The 22,503-nt window shown below is 34.0% G+C and overlaps 1 protein-coding gene across 4 annotated transcripts in view; it reads left to right on the top strand.

The window, feature by feature from the left end:
* The window catches only part of PPP3CB (protein phosphatase 3 catalytic subunit beta), a 47,882-nt gene that overhangs the window by 11,961 nt on the left and 13,418 nt on the right, over positions 1–22,503 (top strand). For all 4 annotated transcript variants that reach the window (XM_068547839.1, XM_068547837.1, XM_068547838.1 and 1 more), the window contains exons 2-10: positions 2,161–2,361; positions 3,059–3,183; positions 6,973–7,084; positions 8,897–9,042; positions 9,311–9,450; positions 9,553–9,630; positions 9,736–9,830; positions 12,612–12,737; positions 20,408–20,485. In XM_068547839.1, the coding sequence (XP_068403940.1) occupies positions 2,161–2,361; positions 3,059–3,183; positions 6,973–7,084; positions 8,897–9,042; positions 9,311–9,450; positions 9,553–9,630; positions 9,736–9,830; positions 12,612–12,737; positions 20,408–20,485 (1,101 nt within the window). The remainder of the gene's footprint in view (positions 1–2,160; positions 2,362–3,058; positions 3,184–6,972; positions 7,085–8,896; positions 9,043–9,310; positions 9,451–9,552; positions 9,631–9,735; positions 9,831–12,611; positions 12,738–20,407; positions 20,486–22,503) is intronic.

Below are 22,503 nucleotides of genomic sequence, written 5' to 3'. Positions count from 1 at the left end.
AAAAAAAAAAAGAACTGAGTTCTTCCTAAATTTTTTTCCTCCTATGAGAATGTGGTTATTTACTCTTCTTAGGTAATTGATGTAATTCTAACCCAGCCCCCTGTTTTTAGTTTTTTTAAGTTGAACTGTGAAGAAACAGTTGGTCCTATACTTTTCCAGTCTTCTGCATAATAATTGATGATCACAGTGATGGCCCTGAAACATCAAGAAAATACTATGTACTGTATGCCCAAATATAAAGTGACATTTTTCTTTAAAAATTTTATTTCAGAAAAGAGAGATCTGCCTTACATTTGAGTCTATAGGTAGACTAAATTCTTACTATAAATTTCTCTCTTTCTTTTTTTTTAAATTTGTTTATTTATTTATTTGGCCGAGTTGGGTCTTTGTTGCTGGGCGCGGTCTTTCTCTAGTTGCAGCGAGTGGGGGCTACTCTTTGTTACGGTGCGCGGGCTTCTTGTTGCGGAGCACGGGCTCTAGGCGTGTGGGCTTCAGTAGTTGTGGCTCGCAGGCTCTAGAGCGCAGGCTCAGTAGTTGTGGCTCACAGGCTTAGCTGCTCCGCGGCATGTGGGATCTTCCCGGACCAGGGCTCGAACCCGTGTCCCCTGCATTGGCAGGGAGATTCTTAACCACTGCGCCATCAGGGAAGCCCTCTTGCTTTCTTTATTTTGAAAAACAAAGTACTGTTTGGTAAAGGGCCTAAAACTACTTCAATCCAAGCTGGTTTTGAATGCATAAAGAGGTCATTTGTTGGATTCAGTAAAAAAGGAATAAATTTTAACAGATATGTAGTAACTTTTCCTAAGTATATGACCTCAAAATTGTGGTAGATACCACTGAAAACGGACCTTCACATTTTCCATTCCATTTAACAAATATCAGTTTAAAATCAACATTTTAAATTTCATTTAAACAGGAGCAAAGTATTTTCAATTATAGTGAAGACAAAAATCATTGTACTATTTTTTGTTGAAAATTCCCAGTATATGAAGAAGATAATAATGTTTAAAGACATTATAACTTTGACCTAAAACCTTGCTAATGTGTTTGAAAAGAGAATGGTAATACAGTCATGAGAAATGAATCACAGGCATGAGAGAAAAGTATTGATTTTAACATTATGAGTAAGAATAAGTGACTGGATTATTCAATGACAATGGATTTAGAGCTTTAGGTTGAAATCAGTTTGTCTTTTGTTTTTTCATCTGACGTTTCTTATTATGATTAAATTCTCATGAATAGAAAAAAGCAAATATCAGTTTAAAACAATACAGTTGGTAATGACTTGTGGAAATCGTAAATATATGCTACAGGAGTAAAAAGGCCAACTCTTTCAGTAGTTAGACAAATGAAAATTGTGGCTTAGGATAAATTTGCAGTGATAGCATTGAATATGTATTTTAAAAGTACTGTATCTCAAACAACTTAAATGGGAGTGAGGATGATTTGCTTTTGAAAAGTATGTTAGATGACTCAAAAAATGAATCCAGTGATAAGGAATACACTGGTGTCAAAAATGTGTGTAAAGATTTTGAATGAAAGTATTTTATGAAACATGAAGGTAAGAGAAAAATCAGTATTTCAAAATTATCGTGATTTATTAATGTTATTTTAAATCTATATGTGCATCCGAATTAATTTAAATTCCATCAATAAGCATTTGGCTGTTTTAATCTATATCCCTAGAAGTTTCTATTCAAGTTGGCCAGCAGGCATTGTTTTATATATTTTTAATAGGAAGTTGGTAGATCACCTTATATTTGGGATTTCTTTCTATTCATGCTTATGTGGTATTAAGTTATATTTATCGTACTTCATTTAAGATGAAGAGTGTATGTTTTGAGAATTCTACCAAAAAATGTTTTAGCTTAAAGAAGAAAGCTTTAGTTATCCTGAAAGAACTTTTAATTTTGTGAGACAGTTTATTTCTCTAATAATTCTTCTGTTATTATATATAGATTATTAAAAAGGAAGTATAGTTTGATTACTCTTTTTTTTTAAAAAGCTTTTAAAAAATTAATACCCCATCCAGTAAATGAAGAAGCAAAACAAAAACTTCAGCTTTTCAGTTTTTACTCTTATTTACCTAGATCCATTGATTAGTTTGTATGTTAATATATTAATAGTGATTTATTTTTTATTAATTAAAAAAAATTGCAGCTGTCCCTTTCCCCCCAACGCATCGCTTGACATCTGAAGAAGTTTTTGATATGGATGGGATACCCAGGGTTGATGTTTTGAAGAACCACTTAGTAAAAGAAGGTCGGGTAGATGAAGAAATTGCACTTAGAATTATCAATGAGGGTGCTGCCATTCTTCGGAGAGAGAAAACCATGATAGAAGTAGAGGCTCCAATTACAGGTACACTTATTTATGTTTTGGATATTATTTTTTACTGCACCATTATTTACTTACCTAAATATAAAGCTGTTTCTTCTTCATTCATATTGTATACTAAATTAATATTACATGGACATTATCTTGAATTTCCAGATTATTTTCTTTTTAAAGTTTTTGCCTGTTTTCAATGAATAAACATGATCCTAAAAAATCTGAGTGCAGAAGTTAGTCTAATATGCTTTTGTGAAGGTTTCATTAGTTGTGTTGGCCATCATTGAATTTGATTCAACAAATACTTATTTACTTTGTTTTCAGTCATTAGGGGCAAATACCTCAGTGCTGTATCAGATACCAAAAGTGATCATTTAGAAGTCAACAGAAAGTATGGAGTTAGAATGGAGATTTTACTGCCACCATTATAATTTTGTCATCCTAAGACATGCATGCTTGGCTTCCTAAAGAGGAGCTTTATAAAGTTAGATGAAAATTTTGTCCCTGACTACAAATTTCATTACTTTTGTTATATCTTGTTCTAGATCTTGAGCACATGAACAGTTGTGTACACATCATCCCTATCATGACTCTTCATAGATTACTTCCTTCTTAAACCTTTCTTGATAGAATTTTACACTATCTCTTATGTAAAATAAATTAGAATTTAAGTAAAATTTGTTATTTCAGAGTTTTTTTTTCATATCTAATAATCTTCTTGTTTCAGTGTGTGGTGACATCCATGGCCAATTTTTTGATCTGATGAAACTTTTTGAAGTAGGAGGATCACCTGCTAATACACGATACCTTTTTCTTGGTGATTATGTGGACAGAGGTTATTTTAGTATAGAGGTAATAATCATATACTGTCATTTGATTTGCTTTTAAGTGTTATCACAGATGATTTCCATTAATTCCTAATAAAATAAGTTCCTTAAATTACCTGTATTGGGTTCTTTTTAATACCTCTGCATATTCTAAAGTTTTTAGTAAAGCTACTATTTATTCCTCTTCTGTCTTTCAAACTATTCTTTTAATTTTCTTTGTGCTACTCTTAATGTAATTATAATTGCCATTTTTCCCAGTGGAAATTGTGAGCAAACTAAGGGGTCTTTATTGCCCTGTTATCTAGTGGCCCTAAGGAGGTAATGCTATTTATCTCTCTTGCCCCTAAAGGCATTCACCCATGCAAAAAAAGATTAATTGTATTTTTTCCGATTAAATAAAATATATTACAGTGCTTTTATTGCTTAAACTCTAGTACTTCTTTCCCTCCTTCCATAGCAATTAAAACCCACGTATATCATATAGAATCTTTATGCGTTCTGAAAGTATTTGTTTTAAAAAACTTGAGACATTAAAATGACCTGTTGATTATCACTTAACAGTAGATGGTTCTTTTTGCTCCTTTTACTTTTCTAATTATATAAATTAAAATAAGATATAAATATAGAACAATTTGTATTTTCTAATATATGCATCTCTTTCTTTCCTTTTTTGAAATGAAAATGGAACCCTATTATAAGGTTCTGTAACTTCCTTTTTTCATAAATCCCTATGCTGTGATGTCATTCCAGGTAAATAATTATAAATTTACAGCATCATTTTTAATAGCTGCATTGTATTCCATCGACTAAACAAGTCACAGTCAATTTAATCAACTTCTTGTTGTTAGGCATATGAGGTGTTCCCAGTTTTTTGCCATTATAAGTGATGCTTCTGTGAGCCATATTATTTATACAGCTTTATATACTTGCCCAATTATTTCTACAGGACAGATTCTTACAGGTAAAATTGTTGGGTAGAAGCTCTACAAATAGATAAGTGTGTTAGCATTAATGTGTTTCAAGCATATTCTAAGCACTTAATACACATTGATTAATCTTTACAACAAAGTTATGAGGTAAGTACTATTATTTTATCCATTTTATAGAGGAGTCTGAGGCTTGGAGAGGTTAAATAACTTGCCCAAGGTCATATTGTTAGTAAGTGGTGGAGCTAGGCAGTTTGACTCAGCCTGTGCTCTTAACCATCTCCCCCACTAGATACTGAAGCTTTACCTGGTGAATTTCCATGCCGATTACTGTTGTTTAATTCTCCTCCAGTGTTTTCAACCTCCTTTCTGAGGTATGCTAGGATCCTTAGTGGGGAAGAGAGCTCAGGGCTCTGTCCACCCAAATTCCCTTGGGAATTCTATTATCCTTAGTTCCTCTTTCCATTCATAGTTTCATCATCAGCCTCCTCAAACTTCCCTGGAGCCTTCAAGAAAACTAGAAAATTGCCCTCCTTAATAAAAAGATTGGGGGCTTTTTTTTTTTAATTCTATTCTGATTGGGGGCTTTGACAAAAACAATAAAATAAAAAATTTTAGGAAGCTTAGTTGGTACCTGAGCATGTTGGTATGTGTGTCTTTGTATTAGAGGGTTTAGTAGCTGACTCTTTTAATATATTTTATTGTTACAAAAGGAAAATAATAAAGAATCAGAATAAGGAAAAAGGACAGGTGTTTAATAAGTATTTCCCCAGTTTAATTATTTTTTTCTTGTGAATAAAATGAAGGTGTGAATAGTTACACATTTCATATACCTTAACTTGTTTAAAATAAAGTTTGTGGGAATTCCCTGGTAGTCCAGTGGTTAGGACTCTGCACTTTCACTGCCAAGGGCTTGGGCTCTATCCCTGGTTAGGGAAATAAGATTCCGTAAGCAGCGCGGCCAAAAAAATAAATAAATGAAGTTTGTTTTTTCTTTTTGTATATGATTATGTAAACCAAGCTTATTTACATATGAAATAGTCTTTCCTTTTTTTTTTTAACCAAATAAGTAAAATGTGAGTCTGTTTCTTTTTTAATTTTTTTTTAATTTTATTTTTTTAACTTTTTTTTTTTTTTTTTTAGTTTATTAATTAATTTATTTATTTTTGGCTGTGTTGGGTCTTCGTTTCTGTGCGAGGGTTTTCTCTAGTTGCAGAGAGCGGGGGCCACTCTTCATCGCGGTGCGCGGGCCTCTCACTGTCGCGGCCTCTCTTGTTGCGGAGCACAGGCTCCAGACGCGCAGGCTCAGTAGTTGTGGCTCACGGGCCCAGTTGCTCCGCGGCATGTGGGATCTTCCCAGACCAGGGCTCGAACCCGTGTCCCCTGCACTGGCAGGCGGATTCTCAACCACTGCGCCACCAGGGAAGCCCTTTTTAACATCTTTATTGGAGTATAATTGCTTTACAATGGTGTGCTAGTTTCTGCTTTATAACAAAGTGAATCAGCTATACTTAGACATATATCCCCATATCTCGTCCCTCTTGCGTCTCCGTCCCACCCTCCCTATCTCACCCCTCTAGGTGGTCACAAAGCACCGAGCTCCCTGTGCTATGCAGCTGCTTCCCACTAGCTAACTATTCTACATTTGGTAGTATATATAAGTACATGCCACTCTTTCACTTCATCCCAGCTTACCCTTCCCCCTCCCCGTGTTCTTAAGTCCATTTTCTACGTCTGTGTCTTTATTCCTGTCCTGCCCCTAGGTTCTGCAGAACCATTTTTTTTTTTTTTTTTTTTTTTAGATTCCATATATATGTGTTAGCATACGGTATTTGTTTTTCTCTTTCTGACGTACTTCACTCTGTATGACAGACTCTAGGTCCATCCACCTCACTACAAATAACTCAATTTCGTTTCTTTTTATGGCTGAGTAATATTCCATTGTATATATGTGCCACATCTTCTTTATCCATTCATCTGTTGTTGGACACTTAGGTTGCTTCCATATCCTTGCTATTGTAAATAGAGCTGCAGTGAACATTGTGGTACGTGACTCTTTTTGAATTATGGTTTTCTCAGGGTATATGCCCAGTAGTGGGATTGAGTCTGTTTCTTATGTTAGGTGTATTTAGGGAAAAATAGCTGCTGTACTCTTCTAATATTCTTTTTATTAAAAAATTGCATTATCTTTGAGTCATTTCACATAATAAGCACCTACATTATATAAGGCAACATTCATAACCAACAATGTAAACATAAAGCATGGTTATTCTCTTCGTTAGGCAGCATGGCATAATGTTTAAGATCAGAGGATCAGAATCCTATCTCCATTACTTAGAGGTTTTGTGATTTCGGACAAGTTACTTAAGCTCTTTGCTTCAGTTTCCTCATTTGTAAAATAGAGATAATATTATATACTTCGTAGGGTTGTTTGAGGAATAAAGGAGGGGAATTAATTATATAGTGCTTGGCACATTATGAGTACTCAATAAATGTTAGCTGCTATTATTTTTGACATTGTTATTGTTTTATTTATTGGTATACCTAAGGAGGAGACCAATCTGCTAATTGTTTTTACAGCAAACAATTTGTAAATCTAAAGTAATTAAATTATTTGACTCATTCATTCAACAGATATTTATTGCTCTTCTACTATTTGCTAGGTGCTTTTCTAAGAGTGGAGAATCAGAAGTGAATAAGATGACAAAGTCCTTAATTTCATGGAGCTTATGTTTTAGTAAGGGACAAAGAGAAGAAGATAATAAAAAGATAATGAAGAGTGATAGAGATTGTAAGGGTAATAGGGTTAGAGGAAAAGAAGCAAAGATCAAACAGCTTATTTAAACAAAAATATAAGATTAATTCACTGGAAACATTTTCTTTTGTAGTGTGTCTTATATTTATGGGTCCTGAAGATTCTATACCCAAGCACATTATTTCTTCTGAGAGGCAACCATGAATGCAGACACCTTACTGAATATTTTACCTTTAAGCAGGAATGTGAGTACTGCCATGAGAAATATTTTCACTTCCTCAGTATTCTTTTGGAGTGATGTGGGTAGTAAGAGTTTGAAGATTTTACAGTGCAACATGTAAGAACAGATTTTGTGTCCAAATGTGTAAAGCTTTGAGGAAGATTGTCTGGCGTTCTCTAGTGTTTAATTTTATTCAGATGTTTTCATTTCAGTATTTCCTATTAAGTTTGATTTTTACATATGTACCTAGGAACAGTTTTGAGCTCTGTATGTAGTTTTAATGTTAGAATTATTTTTTCTAACAGGATGAATATAAACCAAAAGAAAAGAAATGTTTTGCGTTGGAGATTTCTCTCCATCAATATTGAGGCATTCCCATGAAAATTCTTAGCAAATTAATTATCCTGTCATCATTGCAGATTGTTTTATATATTTTTTAATTATGCAGATTGTTTTAAACACGCTATTAATGAACGGAAGGTCTTAACCTACAATGTTTACCCCATTTCTCTCTTAAATTATTATGGCTGTGGTAATCTAATAGCTATAAGCAACCATATGGTATGGAGCAGTGTTTGACCTTTTTTCACACCTCATAGCTGTGTACTTGTTAATATTCATGGCTGTATTAAGTCTTAGAATTAAGATTTAAAATTAGAAATGACTTCAGAATTATTGAGGCTCAAAACATGATTCAATAAAGATCAATATAGTGATGGATAATGGCAGAGGTGGCAAACTCATATAACTTCAAGGATCAGGTGGGTAACCTAAAGAATATAAGATGAGACCTGGAAAGTGCATGCTTGACCTAAAAGCAATCAAATTAAAATTTTTATTAAACCACAGTGTTGGAAAACAGATCTGTCAGCAGACTATCAGTTTATAACCTCTGGTTGCTGGATATAGATTTTCTCATATTTGAATGTTACAATATTAAAAAGTGAAGTAGGAACTAAGCTCTCTTTTTTCCTTAGATAAAGAACAAACCGTCCGCCAAAATCCCACCCAAAACATAAAATATCCAGGAATTTAAAAGTATAAAGGAGCAAGGGAATGTGTATGATATCTACTTAAAAGTAGATGAGAGTTTAATTTGGTAGAGTCTTTCTTGTGTTATATTGGCTTCTTGCTTCACTGCCCATTTTAAGTGTTCATTGTAGGCTAAAGGAAACCCTCTGCTCCTCCAACATATGAATAAAATCTTTTTTTTAATTGGATAGACCTTGAGTTTTGTTGTGGTGATATAGTAGTCTTGCCTATAACAACAAAGTAGTCACTGACTCTTAGAATAAAATAAAGTATTAACACTATTTTAACTTTTAGTTCTAATTTTGCCTTTCTTGGCCTATAAAGGTAAAGAGTTGAACTATTTTTAGAGATTTGGCTTATTTATTTTTAGTAACATTTTATGACTATCTGCTGCATACACAAAATAAATTTAGAGAGAGCAAATATTTTGTCTTCACAAGATCAATAACATTGCTTATCCTTCTTGATTCTTATGGGGCAAGATGCTGGCCTTTTTTTAAAAAATTTTTTTACGCAGTAAAACGTACTCTTTGTGGTGTTTAGTTCTGAGTTTTGACAAATGAATAGAGCTGCCTACCACCACAGTCATGATACAGAAAAGTTTTATTGTCCCTTAAATTTCTCCCTGCTGCCTTTTTATACTCACCCCTTTACCCAGTCTGAACCCCTGGCTGCCACTTGGCTGTTTCCCTTATCTTTAATTTTCTTGCCTTGGTTTTAATAGTCGTGTGTATACACACACACGTTTTCAAAATGATCAACAAGTTATGCAGTTTTCAATTATTGAATTTTTTTCTTTTTCTAGGTAAAATTAAATATTCAGAAAGAGTCTATGAAGCTTGTATGGAAGCTTTTGATAGCCTGCCTCTTGCTGCACTTTTAAACCAACAGTTTCTTTGTGTTCATGGTGGACTTTCACCAGAAATACACACACTGGATGATATTAGGAGAGTGAGTATATATTTTAGTTCCAAGAGTTGATTCCTATTTATAGTATTTTGTTGGGTAGAGACCAGAAGCTTCAAACCTCTCTTCACTGCCAAGATTAGGTAATGGTAAAAATTAATATACTGATATTTTATGGAAATATCTTCTAACCATTCAGAACAATGTAGTACGGACAGTATTCAAAGTTGGTACCACTTTCCTATGTCCATTCCATTCTCACTTTTTGACAAGTTATTTCTGTTCTTTGTTTCTTTCTTTTCTTCTTTCACAGTTAGATAGATTCAAAGAGCCACCTGCATTTGGACCAATGTGTGACTTGCTATGGTCTGATCCTTCTGAAGATTTTGGAAATGAAAAATCACAGGAACATTTTAGTCACAATACAGTTCGAGGATGTTCTTATTTTTATAAGTAAGGAAAAATATCCAAGTTTAATCACATTGTAGTTGTTAAAATAGCATATGCTTCATATAGAAAGTCATTATTTTACTTAATTTATTCTTTTCCCCACAGCTATCCAGCAGTGTGTGAATTTTTGCAAAACAATAATTTGTTATCGATTATTAGAGCTCATGAAGCTCAAGATGCAGGGTAAGAATTCTGTTTCCCTGACCCAAATTAACACCTTATGTACAAATCAAACTTAGTAACCATGATTGATGCTTTACGATGCATATTAAGCTATTTGTTTTGCAGCTATAGAATGTACAGAAAAAGTCAAACTACAGGGTTCCCTTCATTAATAACAATTTTTTCGGCACCTAATTACTTAGATGTCTACAATAATAAAGGTAAGATGTTGTTGATAAAAAAAATTGTTAAACGACTTAATATATAAATTGACTTATTTTTTTGAAAATATAATAGAAAAGGGGTATTGTTTGAAACTGTAACTATCCAAATCTCATTATAAAAAAGTATAAGATATAAGGGAGGGGAGAGGGCAAGAAATAAAAATCCAAAATGTGAAACTTAAGTCATATGTAACCATTCCACAACTTGTCATTCACAAAAGCTGCCTTGTGAAAGAATGTTCTGAGGTAACTACGTCAAGCAAAAATAAACATGATTTTCTCAAACTCCCGTTTCTTAAATCTTCCCCTTTATAGTCAAGAGAATGTTTTCTTGTTTGCATAAAGCTGCTGTTGCTGCTTTGACCATTTCATGTATTTGTACCGTATAGTTGTTTATCATGTCTCTTGTTTTATGTTCACTGATCTAGGTTTTCTTTCCCTTTCTTATTCCCTACTTTTATCTCTACTGCCCCATGATGATTTGTAGTTGAGGCTTTGATTAAGTCAATCTGACCTCCTTTTCAGGGATACATTCTTCCCTTTCCTTTCTTTTTACTGATCTTTCTTCCTTTTTTCTTACGTCTTTTTAATTTACCTTCTGTTCTAGTGGTTCCTGTTCCCCCTGCCCCTTCCCTCCAAATTTGCTCTGTCTATAATAACTGGGTTTACTTTAACTTTGAACACAGTTTATTGAGAGATAATACCAAAGGATCTTAATCTAGTTAAGTGTGTGCCAGGGACACTGAAGATGAGCTTGAGTATGTTTATGTAGTTCACATTTTCAGAAGAGGAAATTAAGAAGCCAGCTTCTATTCTGTCTTGACATGTCTGGAATTCAGTTGACTATGCCATAGTTTCCAGGGTCAGACTGGAGTGGTTGTACCAGGAGGAAAGAACAGAAGGTTAAAGACTTTTAAAAGTACATTTAGAGAAATAATGAGGTCGTTGCTAAATATGGGTTGTGGTGTGAGTTCAAAAGAGGAGTGGAATAAGAGTTTTTGGAAGAGTATAGATGATAGTTAAAAGATTAAAACATTTGCCTGAGATCAGACAGTAGCAAGCTGTATAATAACTTGGATACAGAGTATGCTACAAGAACTCCATACTATATTAATTACCAAAACAACCATACCATTGACATTAACTGAGTTGGTAATCTTTAGAAGCTAGTATCATTGCAGCCTCCAAGGATTATGCCAGTGCTAAAATAGTCTTTTAAATTATATTTTGGTTTATACATTTTGACGCTTCTATAAAGATACCTAATGAAGCATGGCTTCATTTTTGAAGAGGAACATATCTAAGTTTGGATGCCATCCTCAGAATTGATTTGTTACATTTAACTTTCTACCTGTAACCTCCCCTTGTCAGTACTAAAGGAGCTAGTGTTCAGTGCTCGGTTGATTACTGCCTTACTGGTTGTCCTTCGTCAGTTTAACTCAGGAGGTTAAGGGATCACTTTTCTTAGTACTCAGAAAAGAAACTCAAACCATTGAATCTGTCTTGTCAGAATCAAATGTCTCTTGGTAGTTCTGATTCTGTACATAGTGTTAATGACTTGAGTGCTTACATGGTATGGGATATGTTTGTAATGTTTCATTCCATCTGTAAGGCAATTTTCTAGATTCTCTTTTTTAAAGCTGAACGCTTGGTATCAGCCCTTAATTTCTGAGGCTAAATTTAAAATATGTTTATTTCATGGGAATTTCATAAGGGAAACAAACATATTACTTTTGACTCTGTATGAGCTAGAATGCCAGATCTTGGAATTTAACATCTACATTTCAGTGCTTTACATTAAAATGAAAAAAAAAAAAAAGTAACCACATAATTATTATAGTATCTACAAAGCATTTTATACTTTTATGTACTTTCATGTGAAATACATTCTCTGACCTTAGACTTCTGAGGTAGGCAGGGTGAACATATTAGTCTTATTTTATAAATGAGAAACAGATTAGTTAAATAATTTGCTAACTATTGCACAGCTAGTATATGCTGTAGCTTAGATTAGAATCTAGCCCATCTAGTCCAGTGTCCCATAAATTAATATAACTAGTGACTGAAATCTATGTCAGGTTAATTTAAGGTATTGTTTATATCAACTTATGAAACATTAGAAAGATACCTGAAATTGAGAAGAGTATGTTACCTGTGGGTTATTTGGTTATAATATTTTCTCTTTTGGTATTTTAATGGAATTTTTTTCTATATGAAGTAAAATATTTTTTGTAGTAGTTTCATTTGATTTCTTACAATACATGAAATAAGTACATTCCTACATTCATAAATAAAATGTTCCAACTTTTTTTTCTTTTCTGTTTTTTTTTTTCTTGCTTTATTTCCATTTAGCTGTCCTTTTCAGGTTCCTGCAACTAAAAAGACCCTCTTAAATTCTTCCAACTTGTATGAAATTTTAAACCTAGAAAATTGTTCATTGTCATTCTGTGTTTCCTCTAAAAACTGAGTTTTCACAATTTTGGATTTAGTAAAAGTGCATGTTTATCATTGGATTATAAAGTAAAACAAACATTTGAGAAAGACTGGGAATTTCATTAATAATGACAAGTGAAGATCTGACTATGCTCTACATAAAAGTGTGTTAAAAGCAAAAGTGTGCTACTACTAAAAATTAATTCCTACCTCCCTCTACTAGCCCTCGTTCTACTCACCCCTTGATTCCCCACCCCCTTAAAAAGATATTTTCTGCTTATATGTGTTTTAGACTTTTAGAGCTAAAGGCAAATTGTTACATTGACATTCAGACTTATCTTGCAGCTGCTGTATTAAAGTATGAAAATAATGTGATGAATATTCGACAATTTAACTGTTCTCCACATCCTTACTGGTTGCCCAATTTTATGGATGTCTTCACATGGTCTTTACCATTTGTTGGAGAAAAAGGTATGATTTTTATTAAAAAAAAAATTGTTTTATTACTGTTACATTTACTCCAGTTTACTATTGCAGGCATATACTACTTGCTAAAGGAAGCTGAAGTCTAATTTCACTGTGGCTACAGCTCTACTTGTGTCAGTGGGTGTGGATATGAGAGCCTCAAAGATATTTTAGTTAGTTGTTTACAGCCCCCATGTGAGGGTGTCTGGAGGACTGGGAGAAGACTTATAAATAGCCTGATGTTGTCTTCAGCTGTTGGGTTTTCTTTCTTTTTTTCTTTAGCTTAAATATTTTATGAAGGAAAAGAGGGATAGCTTTGCTTTGGAATGGACACTTTTACATATTTTAACACCACTTTTGGGGATGTCATGGCAATTCATGGGAGAATTTAATAGGCCTCATTTGAGGCAATATTAGTCATTTTTTTTAGCAGTTCTGTACTCTCAGAAATGATAGAGAAATTCAGATTCTGACCTAATATTTCTTCTCCTATATAAAAAAATATGTATACAATTTTACTGGTAATGCTTTTCTGATAATTTAGAGATTCCTATTACTATGTATTTAATAGGCTTTTTTAAAAAAATAAATGCTATTTAAGAGATTTTGTTTTTGTATTTTATTCTAGTTCTATAGAGTTCCTAAGATTTCCTTACTTTATCATGTTCTTCTTTTTCCATTTTAGTGTTAATTTTCCCACGAGGCAATACCTCAGTTTCCATACGTGGAATATAAGAATATTAGAGTACAGACATGATTGTAAAACATTTTGTTCTATATCCCTCTCTATTTTTTCTCACCTCTTCTGTGTTACAAAATGTTCCTTCCTGTCTGAGATATGTTACTTCTGCCAAGGCAATTTTTCGTTCTGCAATTCAGAGTTAATACTTAAACTGTGTATGTTAAACAGGTTTTTTGCAGATTGCCTTTGGTCTTTGTCAGTTATTCCGTAGGTCAACATTAATATGGAGATAGAATTACCCACTTTAGCATTTGAGAAGGGGGCCAGTAAAGGGCTTAGGTGCAAGGGATGCATTACACTTATAACCTTCTATCTTTGGTATATGAGAAATAGTTCAATGATAGCATCATCAGGCTGAAGGAAATTTAAGAATTCATCTTGCTCATTCTCCTGCCTCCAGGAGGAGAATAGTTGCAACACAACTATTTTAATGTAGTATGAGTGGGGTGGGGTGTGGGGAGAGCAGGGAAGATAAGGTAGGAGGAGAATGGATATTTCTAATTTGATTTTCTGATGCCTCCACAAAAAAGGAAGTATTTCATTATATCTAATCTAAATGTTTATGCTATGAGTATTCAAACAAGGAGAGAGGAGATAATAGGTTTTCTCAACGAATGCACCTATCGAAAACCAGGACATCATAGAATTTTAGATCTCATAGTATACTTAACAATCATGTAGTCTAACTCCTTTTGAGAAATGAGAAAATTTAATCTAGTTTCTGTGGCTCTCTCATAAGTGAAGAAGAACAGTGGGATTCAGGGATCCTACATTTGAAGTCTGCTACTCAGTGATCTTCTGTTCTTTTTTGCCACTCTGAATCATCTTAGCTATTGTGAGGACGTGTTCAAACCCTTTGACCATTTTTGTTGTTTTTCTGTGGATCTTCTCTAAATTATTCATATCTTTCTAAAAATGGGAATCTCAGATTTGAACATTATACACAAATAGAATCCTAACCAATGTTGAGCACAGTAAGAAAATTTTCTCAAACTCTTTGCCTAGTTTTCCATTTTAATACATGTTAGCTGTTTAAATAGCCTAACTACTTCTTCATTCTAATGAAAATTTTCTTTTGGTATGAAAAGCAGCAAATGGCACTTCATTTGATTCCACATCGAAAAAGCCAGTTTGACTCTGATCTAGTCCCTGGGAAGCAACTAACCTAACTAAGCCAGAGGCTTCCTTGGAGGCTGGTTTAATCCCAAAGTTAGATGAAAGTAGTGTTTTTTAGCCTTTTGGGGGCTTTTTATTTCGTTTTTAAAAAATGTTATGTTGTAAAATTTCCAGCACAATACAAAGGTAGAGCGAATAATATGATGAATTCCTATCTACCAATTACTCAGCTTCGACAATTACCAAATCGTGGCCAATACTGTGTCATTTATATCCCCATCCACTACTCCCCATCCCACACCTCAATTATTTTGAATCAAATCTCAGCTGTTATTTTTTGTATCTATAAATATTTTAGAATGAATCTCAAAGATAAGGACTCTTTAAAAAAAAAATTAAAGTACACAAATACATTTATTAATTTCTTAATACAAAACCCTTTTGAGAATCTGGTGAAAGTTACAGACCTTTCCTCCAGAAAATTTCATGTACGAAATATATGTACCATCTGTACGTATGTAACATTTTGAGGATGCTTACAGATCTGAAGTGGATTGGTAACCCCACTCAGGCTTATTGGCCCCAATTTAAGAACCTCTGTTTCAGAGAGTTCAGCATGGTGTGATCTTCCGTAGAAGGTCATACATGTAGGATTTGTTCATTTATTAGATTTTTTTGGAAAGTCTGTTTTATTCAAGGTACTAAGGATACAAAAATACAAGTAAGATATTGGGTCTCTGCAAATTAATAGGGGACTAAAGATACATAAGTAATGATAAAATGTAATATGGTAAGCGCTCCGAGACAAGCATAGTTTTATAGGAATTAACAGGAGAGAGGAGATTATATCTGTCAGAGGGATTAAAGTAGCATTTGAACTGGGGCTTAAAGAATGGTGGAATTGTGCTGGTAGATGTGGGCAAGAGAATTCTAGGTGAGAGAACTTCCGAAGCCTGAGTCTGAAAGGAAGAAAGCATAACGTCACTGACAAATGTTGAGGGGTTCAATTAGATTAGCAAGTAAGATGTATGAAGGACAGTAGTAGAAAAAGAATGAAAAGTTAAGTCAGGGTTAGATCAGGGGGATCTTGATCACTTAAACAGAGAATCTGGAACTTTGATAAATAGTGGGAAGCAACTGCAACAGAATATAATCATGATAGTCATTTAGAAAAATTACTCTGGTGAAGTGAACTGGAAGGAAGACTAGCGATTGGGAGACCTGTTGTGAAGCTTCATCAGGAGTCAAATGGAAACATAATGAAACCCTGTTAGCATTAGGAATGGAGAGCATGGGAGAACTGCAAGAACTGTCAAAGAATCAGTGAGACTTAACAAGATTGCATGTTTAAGAGGAGGGAATGGTTGAAGATGGCTTGGATGTGTTGAGTCTGGTAATGATAGTGCTATTAACACACTCTGATGAAACTTCTGTTATTCTAGCAACCCCTTACTTCAGTTACAGCTTCTCTTCATCTTCACTGGAATTGCTAGGCCTTTGACCATGTTGTTTTCTTTTTAGTCAGATCCCCCCTTGCCTCTCTTTCTTCTTAACACACCCCCAAACTCCTTTCTCTCGTTTTTCTACTTTGTTCTATAAATGTTAGCCCCAGTAAAGTCTAACTATCCATTTTTTCCGTTCTTACAGTCAACATATAAAACACTGTTGGAGATATTTATACAGCCTTATGATTTGGTACCACCCTTTGATTTCTAGCATTAGCTAGGCTCTCAGTAGTACCCAAACATCCTTTATGTCACTAGTCTGCCTCCTCACTCATTTCTGTTAGGATATATTCTAAAATTTTATCTTTTTTACTTAAACATTTTCTTTTTCTAGCCACTTCCGTTACTCTCAGAGAGAACACGTACCATTAATGGGAGCTTTCTGTACTGACTGTTCCCCTGCTTTATAAATTGCAGTCTTTTTTTTTTTTGTCCGTGCCACACCGCTTGCAGGGATCTTAGTTCCGCAACCAGGGATTGAACCCGGACCCTTGGCAGTGAAAGTGTGGAGTCCTAACCAATGGACTACCAGGGAATTCCCAATAAACTGCACTCATCTTGAATGCTTATCCTGTTGAAGATGTGACCCTTCTCTCCAGGGCTAGCCTTTCTAACTTGTCCTTATATTTCATTACCCTTCTGCTTTTTCAGGAAACTTACTTTATTATTTACATCTTCTATATCTTCAAACTCTCTCTGCTAAGCTCTTTTGTAAATTGTTCAAATCTATCTGATCTTTAAATAAAAAATAAATAACATTTCCTTTATCTGATATCTTTCATTGGCTACTACTGTGCTATGATTCTCTTGCCTTTCCTTCACAGCTAAGCTTCTAGATGGAAAGCACTACACACTTAAAAGCTACTATTTAGTATCCGTAAATGACTCTGGTAACTTTCAGGATAAACCTTAGCCTGTCACATGCGGTCTTTGGACCTTCCCTACTTTCTCTTCAGCCTCACTTTTTGTCTTTTTCTTTCACGTTCTCTATGTTCCAGGTATGAAACAGCCCAGCCAACTTCCTTAATGTACTATATGCTCTTTAAGTTTCATGCCTTCTTACTTTTTCTTTATTTTTTCGTAACAGCTTTATTGAGGTATAATTCAAATACCATACACTTAACCTATTTACACTGTGTAATTCAATGGTTTTTAGTATATTCAGAGATGTGCATCTATCACCACAATCAGTTTTGAAACATTTTCACCATCCTCCCAAAGAAACCTTGTGTCCATTAGCATTCACTCCCCAGTTCCCCCCACATCTTCTTTCCAGCCCTGTGCAACCACTAATCTACTCACTATTTCCACAGATTTGCCTATTCTGGGTATTTCATATAAATGGAATCATGCAATATGTAGTCTTTTGTGCCTGGCTTCTTTCCATAATGTTTTCAAGGTTTATCCATGTTGTAGCATGAATCAGTACTTTATTCCTTTTTATGACCAAATAATATTCTATTGTGTGGATATACATTTTATTTATCCATTCATCAGCTGATGGACATTTGGTTGTTTCCACTTTTTGACTACTATGAATAATGCTGCGATGAACATTCCTGTACAATATGGTTTCATTTTTCTTAGGTATGTAACTGGGAGTAAGCATTGCTGGGTCATATGATAACTCTATGTTTAACCTTTTGAGGATCTGTCAAACTGTTTTCCAAAGCAGCTATACCATTTTACAATGCTACCAGCAGTGTGTAATGTTTCCAGTTTTTCCATATCCTCGCCAACACTTGTTATTATGTATCTTTTTTTTATTATAGCCATCATATTGGATATGAAATTGTATCTCATTTCCCTAATGAATAATGATGTTGAGTATATTTTTATGTGCTTATTCGACATTTGCATATCTTATTTGAAGAAATGTTTATTTCTAAATGGATTCATTTTTAAAAGGATTATTTGTCTTTTTACTATTGAGTTGTAAGAGTTCTTTGTATATTATAGAGGCAAGTCCCTTATCAGATATATGATTTGCAAATGTTTTCTCCTGTTCTGTGAATTGTCTTTTCACTTTCTTGGTGATGTTCTTTGAAGCACAAGAGTTTTTAATTTTGATGAAGTCCTCTTTATTTTTTCTTTTGTTGCTTGTGCTTTGGTGTCATATTTAAGAAACCATTGCCAAACTCATGAAGATTTACTCCTATGTTTTCTTCTAAAAACTTTATAGTTTTAGCTCTTACATTTAGGTCTTTGATCCTTTTTGACTTGTGTGTGTGTGTGTGTGTGTGTGTGTGTGTTGTGTGAAGTGGGGGTCCAACTTCATTCTATTGTATGTGGATATCCAGTTGTCCTAGCACCATTTGTTGAAAAGACTATTCTTTCCCCAGTGAATTGTTTTGACACCCTTGTTGAAAATCAGTTGACCTTAAATGTGAGGTTTTATTTCTGGACTCAGTTTTATTCCACTGATCTATATGACTTCTTCTTTCTTTTTCTAACTTCTGTTTAGAATGCTTTATCTGCCCTCTCCACCTGGCAAATTTCTACTTCATGATTCCTCTACCAAAAGCCTTCTTGTCTTTTTTTTAATAAATTTATTTATTTATTTTTGGCTGCGTTGGGTCTTCATTGCTGCGCATGGGCTTTCTCTAGTTGCAGTGAGCGAGGGCTACTCTTCGTTGGCGGTGCGCGGGCTTCTCATTGTGGTGGCTTCTCTTGTTGCACAGCACGGGCTCTAGGTGCGTGGGCTTCAGTAATCATGGCATGCGGACTCAGTAGTTGTAGCTTGCAGGCTCTAGAGTGCAGGCTCAGTAGTTGTGGCACACAGGCTTAATTGCTCCGCAGCATGTGGGATCTTCCCGGACCAGGGATCAAACTTGTGTCCCCTGCATTGGCAGGTGGATTCTTAACTGCTGCTCCACCACGGAAGTCCCAAAAGCCTTCTTTTCGTCAGCAGATCTTGTGCATAACTCTGCGTACTTACAGCATAGTGCTCATCACTTTTTTGTGATACAATATGTATGTATATAACTATATATCCTTAGTAGTTAGTAAGCTTTTGCAGAGTAGAGACTGGACCTTTTATATCTGAATCCCAGAGCTTTAGCACAGTGCCTGACATGTGGTGTGCTATTAATATACTATAGGGGAAATAATAGGGGCAGTATTGAATTTTGTTTGAATGTGTTCATTTCAAGGTGCCATCAGGACCTCCAGGGGCTAATATTCAATAGGCGTTTTTATTGTTAATTGAAATTTGCTTATACCTTTAATTTTTTAATTTACTCATTTGTCAGATATTTACTGTATGCCTCTCATGTGCCTGGCATGGTACCAGGCTCTGGGGATGCAGTAGTAAACAGAACAGCACCCTGCACTCATGAAGCTTTCATTTTAGTAGGGGAAACAGACGATATACAAATAGTCTGAGACAGTTGGCAATAAAACCAGCAGGGAAATCCAGAGATTGAAGGAGAGGTCGAGACTGGCAATAAAGAATTTGGAATCATCTTCAAAAGGTGATAGTTGAAAATATATAGTAATGGATGGAATCACCAAGAGATTGAACATATAAAAACAACAGGACTGCAGAGAGAATCTTGAGAATGTCCAAATTTGCGGGAAAAATAGTCTGAAAGGTAGAAAAACCAGAAAAGTAGAATCCTGGAAACCAAGGGAAAAGAGAAGGCAAAAAATATATAGAACGGTGAAGGAGAATTAAGCCTAAGAAAGAACCATGGGTTCCAGTTGTTAGATAGTCATTAGTAGTCTTAAGAATTAAGTTTCAGGGGAATTGCTGGAGCCAGTTTTTAAAAGATTGAATCCTGAAACTTTTTGAAACAGTGGAACTGTGCCATGGTTTTTTCTTACTCCTTTTTTTTAAAAAAATATGTATTTATTTACTTGGCCGTGCCGGGTCTTAGTTGCGGCATGTGGGATCTAGTTCCCTGACTGGGGATCGAACCCGGGCCCCCTGCATTGGGAGCATGGAGTCTTAACTGCTGGACCACCAGGGAAGTCCCTTTCTTACTCCTTAATGCTGTATCCATAAATGAAGAATTTAAATGTATGTATTTAGATGTTATTCATCCCTGTTCTTATCCCTGTGGGGGCTTCATTTTTTTTTTTTTTTTTTTTTTTTTCCCTGAGAGACCTGAAAACTTATTCCATAAGGAATCTCTCAAGCTTGTTAGCCACTTAATTTCTTTCATTTTGAAAGCCCTTATAGCTTTTAATTCCATCATTTCTGCTATCAGAATATGTTTGTCTTCTTGGATCATTTATATAAATAGTTGCCCTGTATACATATAGATAGTTGACTATGATAAACTAATGTGTAACTTTTTTTTTTTTAATAGTGACAGAAATGTTGGTAAATGTTTTGAGTATTTGCTCTGATGATGAACTTATGACTGAAGGAGAAGACCAGTTTGATGGTATGACTATTCATTTTACTGTTTTTTATTGTGAAATAGTATCTTTTAACTGCCCAGTTTTAATATACTCTTGTAAAATATAGTCATTGCTCTCAAATGGCTATGCTATTTGATAAGTGACAAGTCACTTTTTCAGATATTATTTATTTTAAGATTTTAAAATCATTTCAGTAATTTTTTTTTTCTGTTGGTATGGGGAAGAAAATGAATTTAGGGAAAGGGGAAATCTGGAAGAAAGAACAGAAGGAAAGGAAAATTGAAGTGCTAAAAGAATGTGGTTCTTCATGAATATGGACACTACTTAGAGAAGGGAGGATAAAAATGTTTTTTGTTTCCTTGGTACTGTATTCTTAGTGCATCAGAAACATACCTGAATACCCAATGCCGTTGTCACTTCTTCCTTTCAAAAATCAAAGTAAGCTGTTCTCAATTTATGAGTGGTTATGTTCTAAGAGACCACTTGTTAGTTTAGTTTAAGATTCAGCAAGCATTTTTTCCATACAAAGTTATACATGGTTGTTAGTTCTTATGTAAGCCAACCAGCCTATGTACCTAATGCACATTTATAGTATAAACTAATACAATAGAAACAAAATTACTTTTATTTTTATGTTCTGAAGTTTTTATTTAGAACTTAAATTTAAATATTTATATTAATTAACTGAATGAACAAAAACATAAAGTTTGTAAGCTGAAAACTCTTTATTCCCTTCCATATGCCCCTCACATCTTTGTTGCAGCATACTTTTCATAGTTTTAATTAGTATATAAATGTTTCCATGTATTAAACATAATCTACATATTGGTAAAATTCGATACCTACATATTTCTAAGTATATTAATATACCATAATCTTTGTAGTTAATATTATATTGTTTGGCATTTGGGTTGCTTTAAATTATTTTTATTATGAATAGCATGCAATAAACATATTCATACAATAGTTTTAATTTTCCTTTTTGGAATAAATTTCTTGAAGAGAATTACAGAGTTAAAGAGAATGAAGAGTTTTAGCTTCATTATTTTAGCTATGAACTGCCAGATTACTTTGCATAAGAATTGGACCAATATGAAGTGTTTCTAGCAATGAATCTATAGACCTGTATTTCTTCACAGGCCCACATAATTGGGTTTTGGTTGTTTTTACTTATTTTGCTTGGTGGCTATAAATTACAGTCGGTTTAATTTACATTTCTTTGAATTCTGATGATGCTAAGGGAGAAATTACTATCTGCTTTCCCAACTATGTAAACTGTCCCTATCAAGTGACCATTTAACAAGTAAAATCTGAGTAAACACTGTTTAGAAATTTCTCTACTTACAAACAGCTTTGATTCTTAACCACAGTTTTAAGTCCATTTGTTGAAAGCACAAAGTGACTATATACAAGTGTCTGCTAGTGCCATCTGTTGGTGGCAGGCAGGGATGTGCTTTTACTCTGGTTTATAGTTTTGTTCATTGAAATAAATTAACTTATATCAGTTCTTTTTTTGTTTGGATAATAAGATTTAATGAATAATATTAATTTTTCCTTATTTTAATCCTCTCTGATATTTTGTAGAAGCTTTTAGTTCTAACATATTTCATCATATCTGTCTTTTCCATAAAATTTTTAAATAGTTTTAATTAAATATTTATTTCCCCTGTTCTGCAATCACTGTTGTAAGACTAGTTCTGGGTTCAGATTCTAGTTCCTCATAATGGCTATGTGACCTTGGGCAAGTTACTTAACCTTTCTGAGCCTCAGTTTTTTTATCTTCAAAATGAAGATAATAGTTCCTACTTCATAATGTTATAGGTATTGATGTAATGATCAATAATATAATGAAATAATTTTTGTACATGTTCCACTGATTTTTTCAATAGAGTTTTCTGTTAATTTGTCAAATTCTGTGAACTATCTAGTAGGAGTTTTAATTGGTGTTACATTAAATCTGTATCTGAATCTAGGAAGTTTTTAAAAAATATTTAATTTTCTAAACTAAGATCAAAATCTCTTGCTCTGTATAATTAGTTCA

The sequence above is a fragment of the Eschrichtius robustus genome, chromosome 7 (genome assembly GCF_028021215.1).
Source record: "Eschrichtius robustus isolate mEscRob2 chromosome 7, mEscRob2.pri, whole genome shotgun sequence".
NCBI classification, from domain to species: domain Eukaryota; kingdom Metazoa; phylum Chordata; class Mammalia; order Artiodactyla; family Eschrichtiidae; genus Eschrichtius; species Eschrichtius robustus.
Note: the sequence above shows the minus strand (reverse complement) of the source record. Positions and strands in the feature narration are given on the sequence as shown.